This window comes from Tympanuchus pallidicinctus, unplaced genomic scaffold (assembly GCF_026119805.1).
Source record: "Tympanuchus pallidicinctus isolate F22 unplaced genomic scaffold, pur_lepc_1.0 scaffold9, whole genome shotgun sequence".
Taxonomy (NCBI): Eukaryota; Metazoa; Chordata; class Aves; order Galliformes; family Phasianidae; genus Tympanuchus; species Tympanuchus pallidicinctus.
Window position 1 is genome coordinate 3,279,779 of NW_026294813.1, and position 24,216 is coordinate 3,303,994.

The window sequence follows — 24,216 nt, forward strand, 5'->3', positions numbered from 1 at the left end:
TTTGCAGTCTTTTTTAAAGAAAGTTTTTACTCAAAATTGTTCAGTGTTTTTAAACTAAAACATCATGAAAACTGATAGATCCTGGAGTGTGAGTACCCAGGATTATTTCCAACTTTTCCATTACTTTGAAATCAGCTGAAGCCTTTTTATCATCTGATAAGAAAAGGAGAAACGTTTGTTTTCTTGAAGTCTTCTGAGACCTTTGTTTTGAAGGATGGTGTCAAGATGAGTCCAGAAGAATTGTTACTTGTTTTTTATGTGGAAGTTTTCTGAGCTCATTGGTTTTTCAAATGTTTAGAACAGATTTGCATCTTTGAATGAAAAATTATGAATGAATATGAAGCAATATTGTATGTATAAAGTACTTGGCATTTTTATGAGCATTAGAAATCCCCAGATAGCACCATTTACTCTGAGGTGTTGATTTTTTTTTTTTTAAAATGTACCACAGAAGTTGCCAGCTAAAATTCTACATATTCTTAAATGGTCTTTTTAAAATTCTTCTCATGGTTGGACTCAATGATCTTTAAGGTCTTTTCCAACCTGAGTAATTCTATGATTCTAAATCACTACTTAAGTGAGATGAAAATCTTTAAACAATTAGATCAACTTTGAACTTGCTAAAATAGGGATAAGAGCTAGTAGAAATCTTGATGTTGATTTTGAAATCCTCTCCAGACTTATTACTTATTATCAATATTACTTGATATTATTTTTTAGGATGGGTATAGGATTATTGAACTGTAGTACTGTAGAATGAGAATAATTTTACTTCCAGCATTTTTGTCAGCTGCCCAGATTATTTCCTCTTTTCAACTTTCTGAAAATAATGTGCCTTTTAAAGCCAACTCTGTGCACTCAAAATATTATGCAACAGTGGGACTACTGAAGTATTCCTGGTTTTGTCCTGAATGTACATGCTTTGTTGTGTTATTATTGCTCTATGAAACAGATGGTTTAGCTGGACTGCATAAAGTAGTGCTTTTTCACAGAATATATTGGACATATCTCAGCTTATCCTTAGCTGAACTAATTGTAGGAGAGGTAAGGTTGCATCTCTTGTGTTGATCACTTGAGCAGTCTCATTCAGTCACTTAAAAATGTGCTTACCTTTTAGTGTTCTTAAGTTCATCCATAACTACCATCCATAACCTTGAATATTTTGAAGTCCTTACTATGTGATTTCAGCTTATTTTATGCTTTATTGAACTTGAACTTGAGATTTGCATGGATCTTTGTGAAAAAGGGATACTTAATATTAAAAGTGCCCATTTTGCAGGGAAGGGATGTTCAATTTTGCCCTGAGGACATGAGTTCAAGTTTTAAGAAAGTATGTACTGTTTGTTTCTCTGATAATTTCATGTTTGTAATAACCATATATTGCATAAAAGCAGTATTGCATTTTCAAACTGTTTAATTCCTTAGTATGTCTTGATACCTTTAACCTTAATTTTGATTTTTTTTCTATATTTTCCAATTTTTTTTAATTTTCTAGTATTACAGCCATCTCATATCCTGCTCATGGTTAACTATAAGTAATCTTTAGTACTAAAATAAATGTGCAGGATTAGATACGTTGAGAGAAGATGATGATTTGTCATGCTAAGCCAAGTTAAGTAGCATTCAGAATATCAGAACTTGAAGTAAACTTGTTTTTCCTTTTTATGAGGTATTTTAAATTTAAAGATGATAAACTTGCATTTTCCTTGCCTCAAGAAAGACTTGTTTTTAGAGTCTTAAAGATGATCTCAACTTAAAACAGCTGCATTTGAATGAGTTTTACTAGTGATCCTTCTGAAGTGTTTAATTATTTTGGTTCCTAGAAGACCTCACAAGAAGCAGTAAACCTTGGTGGATGAGTGATGGATCTGCTTTTCCAACTTCACTTCCTGTCAATGACACATTAAGTAGCCATAGTCGACAGAAGAGATCAGTAAGCCTTGAGCGGTTTGTGGAGACGCTGGTAGTAGCCGACAAAATGATGGTGGGATATCATGGTCGCAAAGACATTGAACACTACATTTTGAGTGTAATGAATATTGTAAGTTTCATCCCTCTCAATATTGATATTAACATGTGCACTCTGAAAGCTCAAAGTATTTGTAAAATATTTATTTACTGACATAGTAAAGCCTTAAAATATGCATCATCTTGCAAGAATTCATAATTACAATATGGTAAATTGTAGCATTGTGGGGAAAAATGCAGTACTGTTTCTGTTAAGTGTGCTGTGATCATTCACATTTTTTGTTTTGTTTTGTTTTCAATCTGAATGTAATCATTTAATCATTTAAATCGTTTAATCATTTAAGAATTTAAAATTGTGTAGCTTTGTTATGTTTAAATCAACAGCCTAAATGCTTCTTATGTTGGATGGTTTATTAAACAAGTTATAAACTATTTTGACTGAAAATTATGACAGAAATGTATTTGTTTTTACTGAATGGTCATTTGTTTATCCAAAAAGTAACTTAGGTAATGTTAATTATCAACATTCTGTAAATGCATTGAGCAGGAAGATAGTTGAATGGTTAACAATTTGGGAACTGCACGTTGTTTCTTGTCTGACTTTGTGCCTTTTCTTATTTTCTGGAGGTCAGGTTGCCAAACTTTATCGTGATTCCAGTCTAGGAAACGTAGTGAATATAATAGTGACACGTTTAATTGTCCTCACTGAAGATCAGGTAAGAGTTGTTGCACTTCAGCTTTATATCCCTGAAATACAAATTATGCTATTGTGTAGTATAGAATTATTCAATTATTGCTTGAAATGGCTGCATCTGAGTACAAAACCTGCCTTGTAATCTTTCACTACTATAATCAAGATGAGAACTTTTCAAAGGAATATTTCCCACATATTATTTCAAAAATATCTGTTCTTTACTTCAGGAGAATATTAATATACCTTTGAGTATGTCAGTTTTATTTTTAGACCTATATGTCAATACTTAGGTGGGTTTTTTTTATTTTTATTTTATTTTTATTTTTATTTTTTTTGTATTGACATAATCATTATTTAAGTTGGAGCAGAAGGAATGTCTGTTCAGTAATACACAACTGAACTTGGGGTCAGATTTTACAGAGATAAAATTTGGCAAGAAGAGTTTATTCCTAGAAACCACTGCTTCTAATTATAGTCCCAATTTAGTCTTCAAAAGGCTTAACAACTGACCTTAGTAATTTGTTTGGAACATTTCTGGTATGCATGTTGTATTGCAGCCAAACTTGGAGATAAACCACCATGCAGACAAGTCCCTCGATAGCTTCTGTAAGTGGCAGAAATCCATTCTCTCCCACCAAAGTGATGGAAACACCATTCCAGAAAATGGGATTGCCCACCATGATAATGCGGTTCTTATTACTAGGTATGGTCATTATAAGTATTATGTTTATTTTTGTTTTAACTCTGTAGTTTTCTTGCTCTTACTTTTATGTAGAGGCTAGTTATAAAGTAATATAATTAGTAGGTAATATGATGAGGAAAAGAAGTAACAGATGGTTTGACCTAAGTATATCAAAGTATAGATTAAGAAGCTTTGAAAGTAAGATACAAAAATTACTTGCTTCTCTTGTTATTTTCATTACATAATTGCCAATGCAAATATTCCAGTAGAACAGATGGATCTTATTGAGCATTTTATATTTTTATAATTGAAAACAATTCTTAAAATTATGGACAGAAAAGCAGTGTGTAAAATGTTTTGTTAACTATATATAATGTTTTATAAGAATTTCAAGGCAGAAGCTCAACTACTGTAATACTGTTTTTCTGCTGAAACAACATTTTTCTTGCAGATTCAGGCGATGTATGATTCTGCTTTGTAGTTGTTTTGATTTATTGTGCTTAATTAACATGAGAACTGATGGCTTTAGTAGTAAGTTTCAAAGCTGACGTGCACAGTTGTTAGCTTCTCTACCACCACTACTATGATAAAGTCAACAAAGCATCGTGTTGCTATCTTGCACTCCTGGTGAAAATATTACCACTTGTTCTCTGCAGTTATGAGTAGGCAATTGTACTTCTCTGGATGATTCGTTTGCCTTTTGTTTAAGGATGGTATTTATTCTTTTCTCTTTTGTTTAAATAGCAGCAGGTGCAGCAGCACTAATTTGGATTAGAATTCTTTTATTATTATTTCTGCTTTCCTGGTCAAATTCTGTACTACTCTGTATGTCGCCTATTTTTGGAATCATTGCGCTCCCTGCAGAAATGTTAAAAACATTAAGTGATTAAAATAAGTGATTTGTCGTGGAGTTTTCTGTGAAAGACGGAGTAGTGGCTGGATTATTGGGAAGGGAAGGGGGGCTGTTTTAATTTCGTTAAAGAAACCCTTTTTTCTTTTTGAATAGTAAGAAAATCTGAGTCTCTTGCATGGATTTTTGTATTCATACTCCAAATCTAATTGTTACATGTGGATGTTAATGCTGCATAGTAATAATTGAGGTGGTGAAAATGATTGAGACCTCTTTCTTTTTTTTTCCTGTGAGGTGTGTGGGTGGTTTTTTGTTAGTTTTCTTTTTTTTTCCCCTCACAAAAAAAGGATTAGTTTTACTCAGATTTTTGCCTTCACTAGAGCTGCTCACATGTAAGATTAAACCTTTACAGCTGTCCTACATGTGAAAGTTTTACTGGCTTAGGCAGTCAGCGAACAAGTCTAATTGTTACATGGTACTGTTGTGTCACTGGAAGCTTCCCAGTATGTATGGATGATTGGTGTTGGTAACTCTGTTCTTAATCTTATGGCTGAATAATTTGACATTTTGTTAATGTTACTCTGGCACTGCAAAGCAGAATTGTTTATTTTCATTCACTGTTGTACTTTAGTATGTTTTATTACTCTGTATTCTGTATAAGCTTCCTTGTCCTGGTTGGATGTTCTGTGTTCCAGACGAAGGCCTAAGAAAATGCTAACGTGCAGACCTGTAGCTGTGGAAGAACTGTGCAAGTTCACAGAGAAAGTGAAAAATTCTAATTGAAAAAGTTTTACAGCGATCAGTGAGCACTGAGGACTTGTTTGGTTTAATAGTCATCCATGTGTTCTGCTGCGTTTCTGAAGGATGGATGTGTGTTTGCTATCTTATGAAAGTAGATAAAGATAAAGTAGATAAGATCTGTAAAATAAATTTACACTTCCATGCACATACTTAAATGAGCATATCTCAGTGTGTTACCATCAGGTTTGTGATACTGACCTTTATAAAGCATTGCTGAACTTTCAAATTCAGTTCCATGTTTTCATGTTAGAATGCTTGCATTTATTTAGTGCGGCCTTTGGTATTAATTTTGGAAATTACTGTAGTAATCAGTTTAATTAGTCTGGCTTTCACCTGAACTGCTAGCTTTTCTGAATGTTACTAACAAATTCTATCAGCATATAAGAATTGTTTTTTTTTTTTTTTTTGCAGAGGTGGAGTTGGAATGAGTAACAGTAATTGTATGCTATACAATAAATTTCTTTACTCAGTGATGCTTTAAAAGGTGTCATGTTCTACAGTGTACAAAAAATAATATTATCAGTACTGATTTAGTGAGACCTGCCTGATCAACTTTTGTTTTCTGAATCGGCTATATGCTAAAACTATGTATTTTTACCAGCTAATCTTGTTGGAGACAACTATGCCACTTGTCTTTGACCAAGAGCCTTCTTGATGTACTGGCTTATTTGCCACAATCTGAAGGCATACTGTAGTCTGCAAAGTGCTTATTTTATTAACCTCATAGGGAACTGCAGAAAAATGTTACTAGATGAATACAAAAAATTAAAGTAGATAAGAGACTGGTCCAAATCTCATTGGAGGAGAGCAAAATTATGATGGTGTAAAGAAATACGGTATAATTTGCATACATGGTACAAAAATGATGTCCATTCTCAACTTGTTCTGATGAATATTAGGAGTAATTTTGCTGCTCTGTCTCTACTGCTAACCTGTATGCCATAGGATGGCTAGTGGGAGAATTTACTGATAGTATTGGTAGCAGAAGCATCTTACTTCAGTTTCACAGGAAAACTTCTGAACATCCCTCAAACTTGTGAGACTAAAGGCACTTTACTGTAACATGATCTCAGAGGAGGTAATTGGCTTTACTTAGGACAACTTCGAGAATCTTGAGACCCTGGATGACTTTATATAAAGCAAATAGCAACTATCCAGAGCACTGATAATACTTTTCTATGTCTTACTGCTTTTTGTCTTCCTTTACACACTTACTTCAGAACTTTTGGTCATATTTGTTGAGTCATAAGTGTTCAGTCATAATTCAAGATAAGACATTGAATTAAGGCTGTGAAACAGCAATAGCTGTTTTTTGTTATAGAGCGTGCCTGTTAAAATTTGGTTTTTGTTTTTGTTTTTTTAACTAAAATAGTATGAGACTTAATTATTTTTCCAGAATCACAGAATGGTTAGAGTTGGATGGGTGAAAGGGACCTTTGGTCCATTTTGTCCAATTCCTGCTCAAGTGCAGACATTGGCCTGCTCAGACTTTTGTCCAGGCAGATTCTGAAGATCTCCCAAGAAGGAGAGCCTACAGCTCTCCTACCTACCTCATTGAACCTTCCTAAAGGAAGCCTACAGACAAGAGGGGAGACACCTCTTTACAAGGGTAGATAATGGCAGAACAAGGGGAAATAGTTTTAAGTTGAAGGAGTGAAGATTTAGTTTGGATATCAGGGAGAAGTTCTTGACCAAGAGTGTGGTGAGGTACTCGAACAGGCTGCCCAGAGATGGATGTGGATGCACCATTCCTGGAGGTGTTCAAGGCCAGGTTGGATGGGGCCCTGGGCAGCCTGGTCTAATATTATATCTGGAGGTTGGTGGCCCCCTGTCTGTGGCAGGGGAGTTGGAGCTTGATGATGTGCAAGGTGCCTTCCAACCCAACTCATTCTATGATCCCCTGGGCAGCCTTGTGCCAGTGCTCCCTCATGCACACAGCACAGAAGAGCTTCTTGGTGGTCAGACCTTCCATTGTTCCAGTTTGTGTCTGTTGCCTCCTGTCTTGTCACTGGAAACCACTGAAAAGAGCCTTGTTCCATCCTCCTTACACTTTCCCTTCAAGTATTTGTAGGTATTGATGAGATCTGTGTGAAACTCCTCCAGGTTAAACAGTTCCATCGCACTCAGCCTCTCTTCTTAAGAGAGGTATTCTAGTTCCTTGATCAGTTTAGTAGCCCCTTTGGACTCTATTCTGTATATCCAGATGTCCTCTCTAAATTGGAGAGGTGTGAATTTGAAGGATGTACTGTTCAGAGGATTCGGAATTGGTTGGCTGGTTGCAGCCAAAGGGTTGTGATCAATGGTTCTGTGTCAGGGTGGAGACCGGTCACAAGCGGTGTCCCTCAGCAGTCAGTCTTGGGACTGGTGCTCTTCAACATCTTTATTGATAACAGATGATGACGTTGAGAGCCCCCACAGCAAGTTTGCAGACAACACCAAGCTGAACGGTGCAGTTGATACACTGGAGGGAAGGGAAGCCATCCAGAGGGACCTGGACAGCCTGGAGAAGTGGGCCCATAAAGACCTAAAGAGGTTCAGTAAGACCAAGTGCAGGGTGCTGCCCTTGGGATGGGGCAATCCCAGATACTTATACAAACTAGGGGAAGATCTCCTTGGGAGCAGCCCTGCACAGAAGGACTTGAGGATCCTAGTGGATGAGAAGCTGGACATGAGCCAGCAGTATGAGCTTGCAGCCTCGAAGGCCGACTGTGTTCTGGGCTGAATTAAAAAAAGGGGTGGTCAGCAGGGAGAGGGAGGTGGTTGTCCCCCTCTACTCAGCTCTTGTGAGGCCTCATCTGCAGTACTGCGTCCAGGCCTGGGGCACCCAGCACAAAAAAGATGCAGAGCTCTTGGAACAGGTCCAGAGGAGGGCCACTAAGATAAACAGAGGGCTGGAGAACCTCTCTTATGAGGAAAGGTTGAGGGAACTAGGCTTGTTTAGCTTGGAAAAGAGAAGGCTTTGGGGAGACCTCATTGTGGCCTTCCAGTATTTGTAGGGAGCATAAAAACACGGGGGAGAATGATTGTTTACATGGGTGGACAGCGATAGGACAAGGGGGAGTGGTTTTAAACTAAGACAGAAGAGTTTTAGGTTAGGTATCAGAAGGAGGTTTTTCACTCAGAGCATGGTGACGCACTGGAACAGGTTGCCCAAGGAGGTTGTGGATGCCCCATCCCTGGAGGTATTCAAGGCCAGGCTGGATGTGGCTCTGGGCAGCCTGTCCTAGTGGTTTTGTGACCCTGCCCAGAGCAGGGGGATGAAACTTGATGTGCTTTGAGGTCCTTTTGAACCCAGGCCATTCTATGATTGTGTATCTCATGTTTTGATGGGCCTAGAACTGGGCCTAGCACTCTAGCTGTGGCGTCTTCTGACCTGCTGGCAATATTTCTCCATTAATAAAATGGCTAAGAGTACTAGCTGCTTTAAGGGCAGTTTACTGTCTTGTATTCAACTTGCTGTGAATTTACGCCTTTTCTCGAGAGCTACTTTCCAGACTCTGCAGTTCTTGTTGAACTCCGTGAGATTTTTGCCAGGATATTTTTTTCATTTTATTCTGCAGTTGTCTAAATCAGTTTCTTAAGAGTACATAAAGTGAAAATACATAGGCTACTCCAAAAGTAAGTTCTGGGTAATTCCGTTAACAGAGTTCTAAAACAAACACAAGGATAATAAGAGCTACTTGAGCAAATTCTAAGTTACAAAACACTTTTTCAACAGTCACCGCCATGAGTTATGCATTTTCACCAGCCGTGAACAAGATTCTACATGCTTGTAAAAATCTCCACCACTGGAGGTGACCCACTGTCTCTACTGCTGAAATGCAGCAACTACCCTTCACTGTGCTCACATCCACTGTTTGATCTTTATCAATGTTTACAATTGCCAGTGAACTTCAGTGAATGCCGTTTTTTCTGCTTGGAGGAAATCAGTGACAAGCCTTTGTTTCGTATGTACTTCCATGTCAGATGCCATGTTGTCAGGCTGTTCCCTCTGCTACCACCTGTCTCATGGCAACAAAATGTAATGAAATATTGGGAGAAGGTTCAGCCTCTGCTGTGATACCACCATCTACCTCTGATGTTGTGAGCCAACACAATAAAACAGCTATTACTTTTGGAGCAGCCTTCATACTAACCTGATAGCTTTGCTTTGTGAAGTTGCATTATAGTGTTATGCTATTTTGATGACCTTCTACAGAAAAGAAGAAGAATAAATTCATATGCTTATTTTGTCTCAAGTGTTTTGGTAGAAATAAATACTCTTTGTATTTGATTCCTGCATTCCAGCATCAGAGATGTGGAAATCTCACTTTTTAGCACAATGTCAGGTTTTCAGATCAGTCATTTTAGAACTGTAGTTTTGAGTCTGTATATTCTCCCATACACATCCCTTTATTCTACCTTCAATACTGAAGTATTTATTTGCCTTTTTTATAGTTTTTGTTTATGGGCTATTTGTGTGTTTATGTGTGTGAAAAACCTTCATTGATAGCCTGATGACTTTTTGTTTTTCTTCAGAAATGCTGTAAGAAATATGGCCAAAATGGTGACCTCCAGAGTTCTGTGTTTTTAAGATAAGCTATTTATGCTATAATGTCATTTTTTTGAAGAGAAAATGGGTAGTTTTCTTCAATCCTATTCAGTTACTTCCTTGCCTGGAAATTAAAAATCATTAAGTAGGGAAATTCTTAAAACAGCCCTTTGTTTTGGGTTTCTGGCACTGTTCAGTGATGGTGTTCATCAGCAATGACTTAGTTAACATGCAGGTGTATACCTTATAAATGAAATTGTTCTTTATCTTGTGTGCCTGATTTACTAGCAGAGATAAAAGATGACAGAATACAAAAATGGGTGTTTTTCTTTTACAACCCAATAGTTCTCAAATATTTTGTGAATCTGAAATGGCTAGTTTGTTTTCTCCATATACTAAACAGCTGTTTTTTTCCAGAAGCACGTTACTGATTTACTATAAAAGAAGTGAAATTTATTTATTTTGTAATAAAGTTTGCAGAAACGGTCTTTTCCTGCTGGGAGGAAAGATCCAGAGCTATTAATTTGCCTTTTCTTATGTCAGAAGATGAACAAAAGGTACACCAAACAGCCCATGGAGAAGAAAATTCCAGGGGGAAGCTGAGGTTGTGTGTGCATGCCTTAACACTAAGGACATACCTTAGTGCTTGAAATACGAGCATTTTAAACAGAAAATCTATTGAAATGAAATGTCTCCCAGTAGTTATTCTGTATTTTTTAAGGAAAATAAAAATCAAATTCAGTATGCATGACAAAACCATCAAGACCTTTTTGATGCAGCAACAATCCTTTTCACAGAATCACAGAATCACCCGGGTTGGAAGGGACCTCAAGGATCATGTAGTTCCAACCCCCCTGCCTAGCAGGGCCACCAAACATACACATTCAGATCAGGTTGCCCAGGACCCCGTCCAACCTGGCTTTGAACACGTCCAAGGACGGGGCATCCACAACCTCCCTGGGCAGCCCGTTCCAGGGCCTAACCACTCTCCTTGTAAAGAACTTCCCCCTAACATCCAACCTCAATCTTCCCTCCTTCAACTTGGATCCATTTCCCCTAGTCCTGCTGTTGTCAGCCCTTTTGAAGAGTTTAGTCCCTTCCTGGGTGTAGGTTCCCTTCAGGTATTGATAGGCTGCAATGAGGTCACCCCGCAGCCTTCTCTTCTCCAGGCTGAACAAGCCCAGCTCCCTCAGCCTGTCCTCATAGGGGAGGTGCTTCAGCCTCCTGATCATCTCATCCTTTTGATATGATTCTGATTCCAAACCATGCAAAATAATTATTGGAAGCTTTTTTCTTAAAACTTTGGTATTGAGACTATAAATGTTATTTGTTTTCCTCAGATATACTGTTAGAGATGCAGATACGACATTTGAAATTGGTGATTAAATAATAATTCTACATTCGAAGGTCTTGTAATTGAATTGGAGTTACTTTTGTAAGTGGTCTACTGTGTAGCAACAGCTAATTCAACAGCATCAATGAACTAGCTTACTTTGTTTTTGGAGGAATCTTCATTTGTGTGAATAAAGAATCAAGAGTATAGCACATTTTTATTGACTAAGTTCAAGACACCTGGATTTGTAGGTGCAGGTGAAAGAGGACAGTATCAGTGGGCAGTCAGTAAAAGTGGTAAGCGCTACAGGTGCTGTAATTTTTCCTCTTCCTTGGACTTCATATGAACTTACGCAAGTTACAAGAGTGTTCGTTCTCTGTGTCTCTCAGAAATTAGTAGGGATTTTCATGTTTTTGCCTGCTACCACTGTACTTGTAATTCAGTAAGTGTAGCGCTTGGCAGTATGGTGTGGTGGCTGTTAGCTTTAACTCCAGTATGTATGCAGGTGGTACTAATACTCTGTGTCTCTTACAACACTGCATTAGCATCGTTACACAATTGTAGATTTTTCAAATACTTAAAGGGGAGAAAATTTACAGAGCTTGTTTGTTTATTGTATTTGTACAAGATTAACTTCATGATGCTTTAGGTAATCATTTGCTCATCCATGTGCTCTCACTGGCAAGGTGTATTCTCTTGTACTTAACTGTGAAGCATGAATCCCCAGTGCAAACCAGTGCTGTCACATTTCTGAAGGGGCAGACGGTATTCGCATACAGCAGTAGTCTTAAACTCTTGTAAATCTTGTGGTCGGTAATCTAAAGAACTGTAGTGTTTCTGGCAGTGGTTTAGACATTTGAGAGGAGCAAAAGGCTTCTTGTTTCATTTTGCATACCTGTGTAGAGCTGACCACAATCATGCCTTTCATTTTTTATAATATTAAGGGGGTTTAGGCAGCCAGGGCTGATTTAGAAGCTGTGTTGTCTGATTAGCAGTACTAAAAGGAAAGCTATTTCATACGAATGGTTCTTCTTTTACATGCTGGTAGCTTATAGATTAGTAATATATTTTTATTCTGTAGTAACAAGTAACATTTTCCCATTAGATTCTGTACTAGTTAAGGCATTTGGTAGCAGGGTCGGGCCAGTCAGGACTCTGCACATTCCTTTCCTTCTGCAGGTCCAAGATTGTTATGCTTCTTTTCTGAGGCATTTTTCCACTTTGTCTGGGCTTCTTAACTTGTTTGCAAAGATTTTGTTTCTATGCAAGGCACTCTAACATTGCTCTGTCAGGAGAATTTCCTATCCTTGTCCAATAAAAATGAGCATTCAGAGCATTCTGGTTCCCATGAAATCCTGTCTCTGATTCTCATCCTGCAGTTTCTTCCCCCATTAACAAGAAAGGCTTTGATTTCAAGAAGTAATTTTGATGTCAATTGTATTTGTTTGCTTCTTTCTTCTTTGGCTACAGTCCATTAAGTAATTTTCATCCTCATTTGTTGTCCAGACTTCCTAGCTGTTTTACTGGAATTCCTTACAGTGAATTTAAGCCCTTGGCAGGAGGCTGTTTTCCTTTGTGTTATTTTTGTGCAAGAATTGTAAGATTATCCATTGACTTAATTTATTGGAGACCACAGGTGTGTGTGTTCCTCTGAGGGACAGTTGAAAAACTGTCATATATCTGTTGCCCTTAATTTCTTTCTGTGCATGTATTTAATATTTGAGGACCCCGCTTTACAACAAGTAACAATAAATTTCCCATGTCTCTTTATTCTTAGGGAATTGAAGACGAGTAAGTAAAAAATCCTAGTGCATTCAAAATGATAGATTTGGTAGGGTGGAAACAAACTCTGAAATGTACTTCTGTTTAGGTACAGTAGTTTGGGGAAAGTGTGGTACTTGATATGGTTCACACAATAGGAGTATTTGTACAGTATTTCTGTAGATGGTATACTCCTTGTACTCCTTTTTACATATACGCTACTTTCCACTGATAGAATCACTTTTTAAACCTAAATAATGAACTAATACTACTGTTCTTACATTCTTGCTTTTGTGTTACGAACATGTTGTTGCTCTTAATTATCTGAAGAAATAATATCTAGAATGGCCACCCGAAGACTGGCAAAAGAGGAGTTGTGATTGAGATCTGACATAACAGCTGTGAAATATTATGTGACACACGTTCTCCCTCTTTTAGATACACTTGGCCCTAGAGCTACGAAGTTTAACCAAGAGAGGAAACATACACAAAGATTTCAACGAAGAATTTTCTGTCATCAGTTTCTGTAATTTGTAGCTCATCTTGTGAATTGAGTAGCCGTAGGACATGGTGGAATAATGATAGAAAATGAAATTAGATAACACTGCCAATATAAAAAAAAAAAAAACCAAACACAAGATGAATTAATGAAATCAGTTGGCATATTATCTATATTTGCATTTATGTGATAGTTATACACTTGCTTGTTGGATGTGACTTCTTTTGTTTATTGTTCCACTCCCTTCTCTATTTACAGAATAAGGCCTAAATCTCAATCCAAACTTCCTATCTTGGCTATAAATTGCTTTCGATTCTGAGGGAAGAATGGTAGCGCAAGTGGTATCTTTTAACACTTATTAATAGTTTTTTTTTTTTAGCTGACAGGAGTCAGACTGTGGGATTTGAGAGAACTCACTTGGAATGCTAAAAAACTATCTGAAAAATCTGAAATATGAAAAATGCTTATTGCATTGTGGTTGTCAAACAGCAGGTCATTAGCAACTAATTAACAAGCATGTTTGTGAGTGGATTGTTTTCTAATCACTAAAAAGGTTGTTAATTTGCGGTATCATTGATTGGCTTATAGATTATGCTTTGTTGAAGATATGTATTCTGATTTAGTTTATAAAGTTTGTGTCTCTGAGAGTGGAAGTTTGGAAAAGATGTAATGTATGCCCAGAGTTTGCCTAATCCTTTCCAGATGGGCAAAATGTGTTTTATTCAATTCCAAAACCAGAAGAGTGACCAGTATCATGGAGTAAAGCTCAGATTTTCATGCTTTGACTGGAGACCTGAAGTCTGAAAGCTGGTTTTTTTTTTTTTGGTTGGTTGGTTGGAGGTTTGTTTTTTTTTTTTTTGGTAAACGCATTAAAATACTTGCTGTTGAGTAAAGAGACAAGTAATGTTCACCTATCTCAAGTTAAGACAGAAATTTTGAGTTTAACCTCGCACACTTAAGATGTGCTCAATGAGTGAAACTGGTCACAAACCTAATGTTTTCCTGAGCTGGAAAAGTTGAATATATAGCAGCGTATACAGCAGCATGAAACGTGAGCAGTGCAACTACTTCCTGTCTCTGGTGAAAGGCTTTCTGTAAATGAGGCATAATTAAAAATGTATTGAAATAAATCCGTGAAATACCAAACTGCATTTTCTGTTGTTAGTAACGGTATATAATGTTTGCTGTAGTTTAGAAATAAATGTTTTCCTTTTACATACCCACCTTACAACAGAAGAAAAAAAAATCAATGAAAAATTCTTTTGTATGCTGTTGTTTTGTTTTTTTTTTTTCCCTCTTCAGACATTTACCTTCTTAGTTGCACAAAGGGTCATAAAACTACTCAAATGATAGTTTTTCCAGGAAATGTTTGGTGGTAATAGTTTAGGATATCTGTTAGAACACTCAGTTACTGCTTGGCCAGATATCTGAGGAAGGGCTTTCTAGCAGTTTGAAATGTCATATTTTGCCTTCTTTTATTTAGAGAACATAGAGGCTTTTAAAAACCTCTCATTTTAAATTTTTTCTTACTAGTCTAATTAGAATCCTAGCATTCCCTTTCCCTTTCCCCTGCTTAAGTACAATATCAGAGCTGGTATTTTCACAATTTACAGTGACTGGCAGAATAGTAGATATGCAAGTGACTAGCTGTGCTTCTCATTCTTAACAATCCAGAAGAACATCTTAGGCCAGTTTTTACACTGGATTTTTACCAATGTTGGAGTTCGTATGCAATTTGTTGCAAAAGGTCTCTCTCTCTTGCTGCACATGAATATATTCTACATTTTCATGTTTTCTTCAGATTTTAAACATTAGTCTTGACTATTAGCTCAAGTTTATTACTACATTTTATTAGATTGCTTCTGTATAGGAACACATTAAAAACATATGTTTTTAATTACGGCACAGGTTGTAAATTAATTCATTTAGTGACAACATCATAGCCATTACTTTCAGTATTTAGCAATCTTCAGTTTCTACTAGTTTACACAAATCTGTCCTAACAAAGAGTATGATTATTTATGCGTTGAGGTCATTGGCAGAATGCCCAATATTTCACTAGGATCTGGGTAGGATTTCAATCTAAGTTCATAGCCTTTTCATTTTAATTATACAAATACTCTTACCATAAAATGAGTATTCCTTGTTCCCTGCTGCTTAACTTTTTCAAATATTCAACAGCTTTAAAATCTGTACGTGGAGTTGGGCATGTGAGTATGTCAACCATTTCAAAACTAGAGGTGGTATTCTCTCTGACCTTGCATATCTTATCTCAAGCTATGCCATCTGTTAAAGGTCAATGTCATTGATCTACCTAAATGTTGCAAATGATGTGTTCAGTTTTCTGTTTCTGTTATCCTGGAGATGCAGGTGCATCTCTCCTCCTCTGTTGTATGTTAGAGATTGTTTTCGCACTCTGATCTCCAGGTGTCTGGTGCAGTTACATGGAGGTATTTTCTGTGAGGTGGTCTGAAGCAATGTTTTGTGCTTTGTGTATTGTGTTTTTTTGCCCTGAAAGGTTATGGAACAGATAATCTCAGGAGCCATCATGGACCAATTAAAGGTCAACCAGGGGATCAGGCCCAATCAGAATGTCTTTATGAATGGTAGATCCTGTCTGACAAACCTGATTTCATTCTATGACAAGGTGGCCCGCTTAGTGGATGAAGATAAGGCTGTTAGTGTGCTCTACCTGGACTTCATTAAGGCTTTTGACACTCTCCCCCACAACATTCTTGTGGAGAAGCTGGCTGCCCATGGTTTGGATGGGTGTATGCTGTGCTGGGTGAAACACTGTCTGGATGGCCGGGCCCAAAGAGTTGTGGTCAATGGAGTTAAATCCAGTTGGCTGCCAGTCACGAGCCCGGGCGTCCCCCAGGGCCTGATACAGGGGCCGCTTATATTTAACATATTTCTAATGATCTTGTTGAGGGGATTGAGTGCATCCTCAGTAAGTTTGCAGATGGCACCAAGTTAGGACAGAGTGTTGATCTGCATGAAGGGAGAAGAACGCTACAGAGGGACCTGGATAGACTGGATCAATGGGCCAAGGTTAACTGTATGCGTTTCAACAGGGCCAAGTGTTGGGTCCTGCATTTTGGTCACAACAACCCCAGGAAACCCTACAGGCCTGGGGAAGAGTGGCTGGAAAGCTGTCTGATGGAAAGGGACCTTGGTGTACTGATGGATAGATGGCTGAATATGAGCCAGCAGTGTATTCATGTGGCCAAGAAGGCCAATGGCATTCTGGTTTGTATCAGGAATGGTGTGGTGAGCAGGACTAGAGTACAGGGATCCTGCCCCTGTACTCAGCACTGGTGAGGCCTCACCTTGAGTACTGTGTTCAGTTTTGGGCACCTCAGTACAGAAGGGACATTGAGGTGCTGGAGCATGTTCAAAGTAGGGTAACAAGGCTTGTGAAGGGCTTGGAGAATATGCCTTATGAGGAGTAACTGAAGGAACTGGGGCTGTTTAGTCTGGGGAAAAGGAAGCTGAAGGGAGACCTTATTGCTCTCTTCCAGTATCTGAAATGTATTGCAGAGAGAGTGGGGTTGGTCTCGTCGCATTGGTGACAGGTGACAGCACCAGGGAAAGTGGCCTCAAGTTGCACCAGAGGAGATTTAGGTTGGTTATTAGGAAAAAGTTCTTTACAGAAAGGGTTGTTAAGCACAGGAATAGGCTCCCCAGGGAGATGGTTGAGTCACCATCTCTGAATGTGTTTAAAAACCATTTGGATGTGGTGCTCAGGAACATGATTTAGCAGTGGGTTGTTACGCTAGTATGGCTAGGTAATGGTTGGACTTCATGTTCTTCAAGGTCTTTTCCAACCTGAATGATTCTGCAATTCTACTAGTGATACAGATGTATCCTATTTTTGAAAATACCTAATCTGTAGAAATAGAATAATGCATTGTTAAACAGTTGCTTTAAATCACAGATTCATAGCAATGTAAAATAAAGGTATACTTTTTCTAAATAACTTTTAATTTAAAAAAAAAATAGATATTTAATAAGTAGTATTTAATTCCATAGACATCTGTCACTTCATGTATATCAAACTAACAAACCACCAGTGTTCATAAAGATCCCTAGATGGTTTATCTAGTTCCTGTGCTACTCTATTTTCTGCTGAGTTCTTTGGCAGTGAGGACTCATGCTCCGCTGTTAGGGGTTTTTCTCATTGCTGCATGATATGTGTTAGTGCTTGTGGTGGCAGTGGTGATGAGGAGACGGTTGGACTAGATGATCTTATAGGTCACTTCCAACCTTGTGATTCTATGATTCTATGATCTCTTAACTTTTCTTAAGATTGCCACTTCTTTGCCCTTTGTCACACTGTTGTCAGGAGTTATTTCAGTTTTTTATGTGCAAACTATGTTTGAGGGAATTTCTGTATTTTGTTGGTTATATAGACTCTCTTGAGTACTGTGAGGCATCATTTTATAGTTGCTCATATCCCAAAATCTTGATAGTCTCCTACTCCAAGCATCTATTTTTTCCAAATAGTTTCCAAAGTTATTTCCTGTTACATGTGGTGAGGTCAGAGCTAGACTGCCAGCTCATGATTGCTTCATATTTTCAAACACTGCTTTTTGGATGAGACTTCAGAAGTAAAGTCAGATGTTCCTGAAGATTTGTTTTCTACAACTGAAATCTTTACATAGAAATCTGACTTTCTAAAACTTTCTAAAATAGCCATCTAAAGACTGCTGTTGAATATTATTCAGTAAGTTGTCACCTGTACGTATTTGAATGTGTTTTGCTATCAAGATAGAAAAATGTGAGGTTGAGCTGTTTGATTGAAACGTGTGATGAAAGAGCTGAAGGACAGGAAAGGGAATGCTGTACCAGTACTGCAAAAGTTTTTGCACAGCTTTTAAGTTCAGCAGGGGTTCCAGTAAGGCAGATTCCTGTTCCTTTTTCTATGTTACCTTAGTAGTAGGTTAGAGTTTCCCAGCCACGCTTTTAGGAATAAAGAATCGCTACACCGTACTATAAATAAATAAATAAAATTCTTGGGTGTTTCCACATCCTCTGAACTCAAAGAAAGTTGCTTAGGAATAAGCAACTTTGAAGCATATTTCTGCTTTTAAAACAGAAATGTGGACAGCTTTATACTTTGAGTTACTTATGCTCAAAAGCACTATTGGCAAATAGGAAAGTAAGACTGTGATTCTGTCAAATATGCAATAGTTGAAATTGTCAAGTCCAAAAATGAGATTTTGGTAAGCAATTGGGGCATGACAGAGATTCTAGTATGAGGTTATATATAACCTTTGTATTCAACTACTTGCTCAAATTCTCTAGTTACCTTGGAAGGCGGACTATCTGTAAGGAAAGAGTCTATATGAAATAACTATTTTATTAATGTGTACAAAGATGTAGAACATAAATAATGAACAAGTTTCTACTCCTCCTTTATCTCCCTCCCCAAACCTCCCTTTTCTCCACCTCCTCTGTTGCTTGTTCTCTTTTAGGTATGCCATGGATGTAGGTTTGATATAACAGATTGGAGTGTCACTAATTCTTCTGTCTATCTTCTTAAAAGTAAATAGTGTCTTTATAAACATCAGAGGAAGAGAGTCTTTTTAGAACTTGTATGATAGGATAGTTTTCTGTTTTAATTAATCTGTACTGAAATAGCTGCTGTGCGTTGATTGTATTTTTTAAAGAGAAGGGAATTTCTGAGAAAAGCAAAACAAAATTAAAGGTATACCCACTTTTTTCCAAGAGAGTGACAGTGCAACTTAAGGTCAGTTTCTAGTAACTTTCATTAACTACATTAAAGGTGTACATCATAAACTATGCAAATGTGAAGTGCATGGCAGTATTTGTTCATAAACACCGAGAACAACCAATAAAAAAAAGAATCTCAAGATACATACTGTTCTTCTGTATTTCTGAGAATAGGACACAAGATACATTTAATGGGTTATGTAGAAGTACTTTTTCTTGATCACTGTATGTATTTCTAAAAGTGTGGTTTATCTGCTTTGTTGTTTTGTTTTTTTTTCTCCCAAAAGAGGCATGTGTTGTGTTGATTACCAATGAATTAAACCTGAAGGTCAAGTAAATCAATATATTCAGTAATGGATTGATGTTTTTGGCTTCTAAATATTGTGTCTTCAACACTGTTAAACTCATATTCCAGAATCTTTTTTTAAAGGGGGATGAGATAGGGTGGGGTTGGGAAGAAGGAGAGGAGAGGAGAAGTTAAGAGTGCATTCTTTTCCAGATGTAATTAGATGCATAATTTTGAGCATATTCATGTTTTGATGTCTAACTGTGAAAGATTGTAGGGACAGGGTGTTTGGAAAGTTACATCCTCCTTTAGAAACTAAAGCTCTTGAATTACATCAGAACAGAAGTGTCTGAAACTTTTTGGAAATAATTTAGGTTTAAGTATTATTAGTCTAGAAATAGATTCACTATCATGTTACATAAACGAAGTTAACGTTTTATAACAAAAAGGGATTACATTTTCAGTGGCATAGAAAACTCTGTAAATGTCACTTTGAACTTGCTTTTTCTGTTTCATAGGAAATACATGATAGGTTAGTTGTATTATAATTAATTTGTTGACTCAGTAGGTGGCACTCTTCCCTCTGAGTCACCAAAATGCCTAAGTCATCTGTATTTGAGGTTTGATTTTTTTGGAATACGGTATAGAATAGATCCTGTCTACTTCTGCTCATTAGAACATCAGTTGTGATATTCTAACAAAGTTTGTGTTTAAGAATTTCACTCTTGCTGTTCAGCCTTGGCTATTATTGCTGTTAGATAACAGGATTTTATTCTGAACTGTTGTGCGTTTTATTCTTAAAATACCTAGCTTTGAAGGTGGTAGCATTCAAACAGGTCTGCTCTTTATGTTCCTTGCGCTTGAATGTTAATAATTCTACAATAAATTTTATCTGAATGATTGTGCAATTCTAGCTTTGTTGCATTGGAGTTTGACCTGCTGCCTCTCTCCGGGATCACTTCTACTTTACATTTGATAGCTGCAAACTATGCTGGAAAAAGGTTACAGGATCTGATTATCAAATCTTAATTCTTAAAAATCTTAATTCACTGGATTGAGTCTTATGGCTTCAATAGGATTAACTTCATATTAAATGTAAATTCCTTGTGTAAAATTAAAGCATCAGTTAATTTTTGGTGAATTTTATGTGAGACTTAGGTATATAGTTGTGCTGATACTCTGTGCCCATAATATCAAAGCAGGATCTTGTGTATGGCTTACTGCTTGCCTAAGGGTCTGATTCTACCACTACAGGCAAATACAAGTCAACAGTAGGCCACTTAAATGTAAGCATATGCACAATCTTTAAATACATGTTCATGGAGTGTATGTTACTGAAAAATATTTGAAAGTGAAATTTTACTGCCAAAATGGCTTAGTCTTAAACTTACAGCGTTCCAATTCTGAGCATCAGTTCTTTTGACTATGCCATACCTACGTCGTCGGAACCCATGATAACATGAGAAATTGGGTTTCACTGTGTCTTTGATTATTCTTACTACTTAAACCAGAGGCACAGAACTTATGTGAGCCACTTATTTGTACACCACGCACTTCTTGTTTTAGCATTTTATTCAGTGGATTACCCTAATCTAGTTTTTCCTGGTTTTGTGCAGCCTGTAATAAAAAAACAAAATTGCACAATCTTCATACCTTTTCTTATTTCCATCGAATTGTGGATTGAAATAAGTACTGCTGTTTGAAAGCAGTCTTTCATGCAATACAACTCATTCTGCTGAGTATTTTTTTGTTATTTGAATCTAACATTCATCCAAAGTCTCACTTTATTTTTTTGAGAAGGAAAAAAAAAACAAAACAGAGAAGCCCATCTTAAGCTTTCCGTAATACTCAGAATTACCCTAATGCAGAAAACAAAGCAAGTGTGTTGAGCAGGCATTCTATGCTATTCTTTTTACAATTACATACTCTTCAAAGAAAATAATATGTGAGTTCTCCTCTTTCAACTAATCAGCTGAAACAAAAAAGTTCTCTTTAGCTTTCCAGACAGAACGCAACTTAGGATTCTCAGTGCATCCCAGTAATGTTCTATGGCCCTTTGGCTCAATGATACCTATACCCATCAATATACAGATGTTATGCTAAAAGCATCAGTTTTCAGTGCCCTCAGTTTTAATGACTCCGGTTTGTGATACACTAATAACCACTAAACAGTGTATCCTCCAAGAACTGAGGTGGTGGTGTTTTTTTTGTTTTGTATTCTGTGGTGCTTTTGGAAAGCAGAGTCACTGTTCTGTGTCCTTTTCAGTTGTGCCCCTTAAATACAGTACCACTAAGTCTTATGTTCTCCAAATTTGATGGTATGCAAGCTATTTTTCTAGATTTTTAGATTCTATTTTGACACTTTTAGACTTCTGCTAGAAAAAAAAACAGCTCTCAAATTTCTTCAAGGAGTCTCCTTGTGACTTGAAATAAATGTAGGAGACTGCAAGTTAGGAGGGAGTGTTGATCTGCATGAGGGGAGAAGAACGCTACAGAGGGACCTGGATAGACTGGATCAATGGGCCAAGGTTAACTGTATGCGTTTCAACAGGGCCAAGTGTTGGGTCCTGCATTTTGGTCACAACAACCCCAGGAAACCCTACAGGCCTGGGGAAGAGTGGCTGGAAAGCTGTCTGATGGAAAGGGACCTTGGTGTACTGATGGATAGATGGCTGAATATGAGCCAGCAGTGTATTCATGTGGCCAAGAAGGCCAATGGCATTCTGGGTTGTATCAGGAATGGTGTGGTGAGCAGGACTAGAGTACAGGGATCCTGCCCCTGTACTCAGCACTGGTGAGGCCTCACCTTGAGTACTGTGTTCAGTTTTGGGCACCTCAGTACAGAAGGGACATTGAGGTGCTGGAGCATGTTCAAAGTAGGGTAACAAGGCTTGTGAAGGGCTTGGAGAATATGCCTTATGAGGAGTAACTGAAGGAACTGGGGCTGTTTAGTCTGGGGAAATGACAGCTCTCTTGATAGTCTCCTACTCCAAGCATCTATCTATTTTTACCAAATAGTTACCAAGTTATTTCCTGTTACATGTGGTGTGGTCAGAACTAGACTGCCAGCTCATGATATTGCTTTCTAATTGCTCTCTTCCAGTATCTGAAAGGTGATTGCAGAGAGAGTGGTGGTCTCTTCACACTGGTGATAGGTGACAAGAGAAGGGGAAATGGCCTCAAGTTGCACCAGAGGAGATTTAGGTTGGTTATTAGGAAAAAGTTCTTTACAGAAAGGGTTGTTAAGCACAGGAATAGGCTCCCCAGGGAGATGGTTGAGTCACCATCTCTGAATGTGTTTAAAAACCATTTGGATGTGGTGCTCAGGAACATGATTTAGCAGTGGGCTGTTAGAGTTAGGGTGGAATGGTCAGGTTGCGGTTGGACTTGGTGATCTTCAAGGTCTTTTCCAATCTGAGCAGTTCTGCTATTCTAGTAATAGTTACTTAATAATAATAGTTACTTACTGTTTTGTACAAGCCTTACTGGTCCAATTCTAAAAGTAGCCCCACAGCTTAAGTCCAAAAGCATTTTGAACAGATTCAATTAAGAGTACTTCAGAATAAACTTAAAAGCCTGAAAATGTGCCAAAAATAATACATTATATTTATTACCATGGCAAGTGCAAAGAGCGCAATAACAATGACAGAGCAAGTTCTCAGCTACAAAACACTTTTTTGTTTTGTTTTGTTTTGTTTTGTTTTTAGCATAGTCACCAGTAGCAATAAATTTCCACCAGTGATGAACAAGAGCCAGCTTGTAAAAGTCTGCATGGCCTTCCACAATGTGGCTACAACATTGTTGCAACAACTGCTGAAACACAGCACCCGCCACCTCACTGTGCTCACATGCATTGCTTGATGTCCATAAATGTTTAACAGATTTGGGGTGCCATTTTTTCTGCATGGAGGAATTCAGTGGTAAACCTTTGCTTCATACACTTTGCCACTTTGTCAGACTGCCCCTTTGCTGCCCTATGTCACATAGCTACAAAATGTGATGAAATATTGATGGGAGAGTTCAGCCTCTGTGTCCATACCACTAACATCTGGTTCTGATCACAGCATAGAATCAAAGGATCACCAAGGTTGGGAAAGACCTCCAAGATCATCCTGTGCAGTACAGTGCGACTGTCCACATATCATGACACTAAACCATGTCTGTTAGTACATCTAAATGATTTTTGAACACCTCCTGGATCAGTCTCTCAACCACCTTCCTGGAATCCCATTCCAGCACCTGACTAGTCTTTTGGAGAAGAAATTTTTCCTGATATTCAATCTGAACCTCCCCTTGAGGTTCAGTTTGGTGCAACTTGAGGCTGTTCCCTGTAGTCCTATCACTGATGTCATGGGCCAAGATAGTAACAGTACTTCTGGAGAAACTCTTGTAGTTTTGATAGTCTAGAACTCATGTAAACTAGTTAGTTTTAATCAAGAATGATGGAATTTAATAGTTCTTTTAGTAGTGGCTTTAGATTAAGCATTAGACAAAATAGAGTGTCAAACTGTAGTGTTAGTCCACAGAAAAGGAAGAGTATTCAAACCACATTTATTGTTAAGGTTCTTAACAAAGTGAGATGTAGTTCGTAGGTGGCTTACAAGTATCTGTTTTGGATGGCCTAATGATTTTTTGGGGTATACTTAGTGATATACATAAAGTAATAGTGGTGCCAGGCAAATCTAAGGGAATGTTTAATAGTTTAGACACATGGGCAACTTAATACAAAGTAATGTGAAGGTAATGTAAGTTAGTTTAGTCATATCTATTACAGATTCAGTTGACTCAGATAACCCTTCATTTTTCATGAGCTGAGGGTGATGTAGCTGTTATAAGACACTTTAATGCCAGAACTGGAAGGAGTTGTGGAGTAATAAGTTGCTGAAGGGATGATGCTTCATGACCATCCAGTATGCTGTTGAAGTTAGATCTTCATTGTATATACTTGTATTATTGTGCTATGGAACTTGATATTTTATAGAGCTGATCACATACAACTTCCAAGTAGTATCATGATTCTTCTGACCTCTTAAGAAGATATCTGTTGGAATAGCACCTAGGCTGCATTTCTATGA

General features: G+C 37.6%; 1 protein-coding gene across 5 annotated transcripts in view; it reads left to right on the forward strand.

Annotated features, from left to right (window-relative positions):
• The window catches only part of ADAMTS6 (ADAM metallopeptidase with thrombospondin type 1 motif 6), a 151,110-nt gene that overhangs the window by 19,738 nt on the left and 107,156 nt on the right, over nucleotides 1-24,216 (forward strand). For 4 of the 5 annotated variants that reach the window (XM_052670410.1, XM_052670409.1, XM_052670412.1 and 1 more), the window contains exons 5-7: nucleotides 1,824-2,041; nucleotides 2,601-2,684; nucleotides 3,220-3,365. In XM_052670410.1, coding sequence (XP_052526370.1) covers nucleotides 1,824-2,041; nucleotides 2,601-2,684; nucleotides 3,220-3,365 — 448 coding nt within the window. The remainder of the gene's footprint in view (nucleotides 1-1,823; nucleotides 2,042-2,600; nucleotides 2,685-3,219; nucleotides 3,366-24,216) is intronic. The other variant, XM_052670411.1, reaches the window with a different exon arrangement.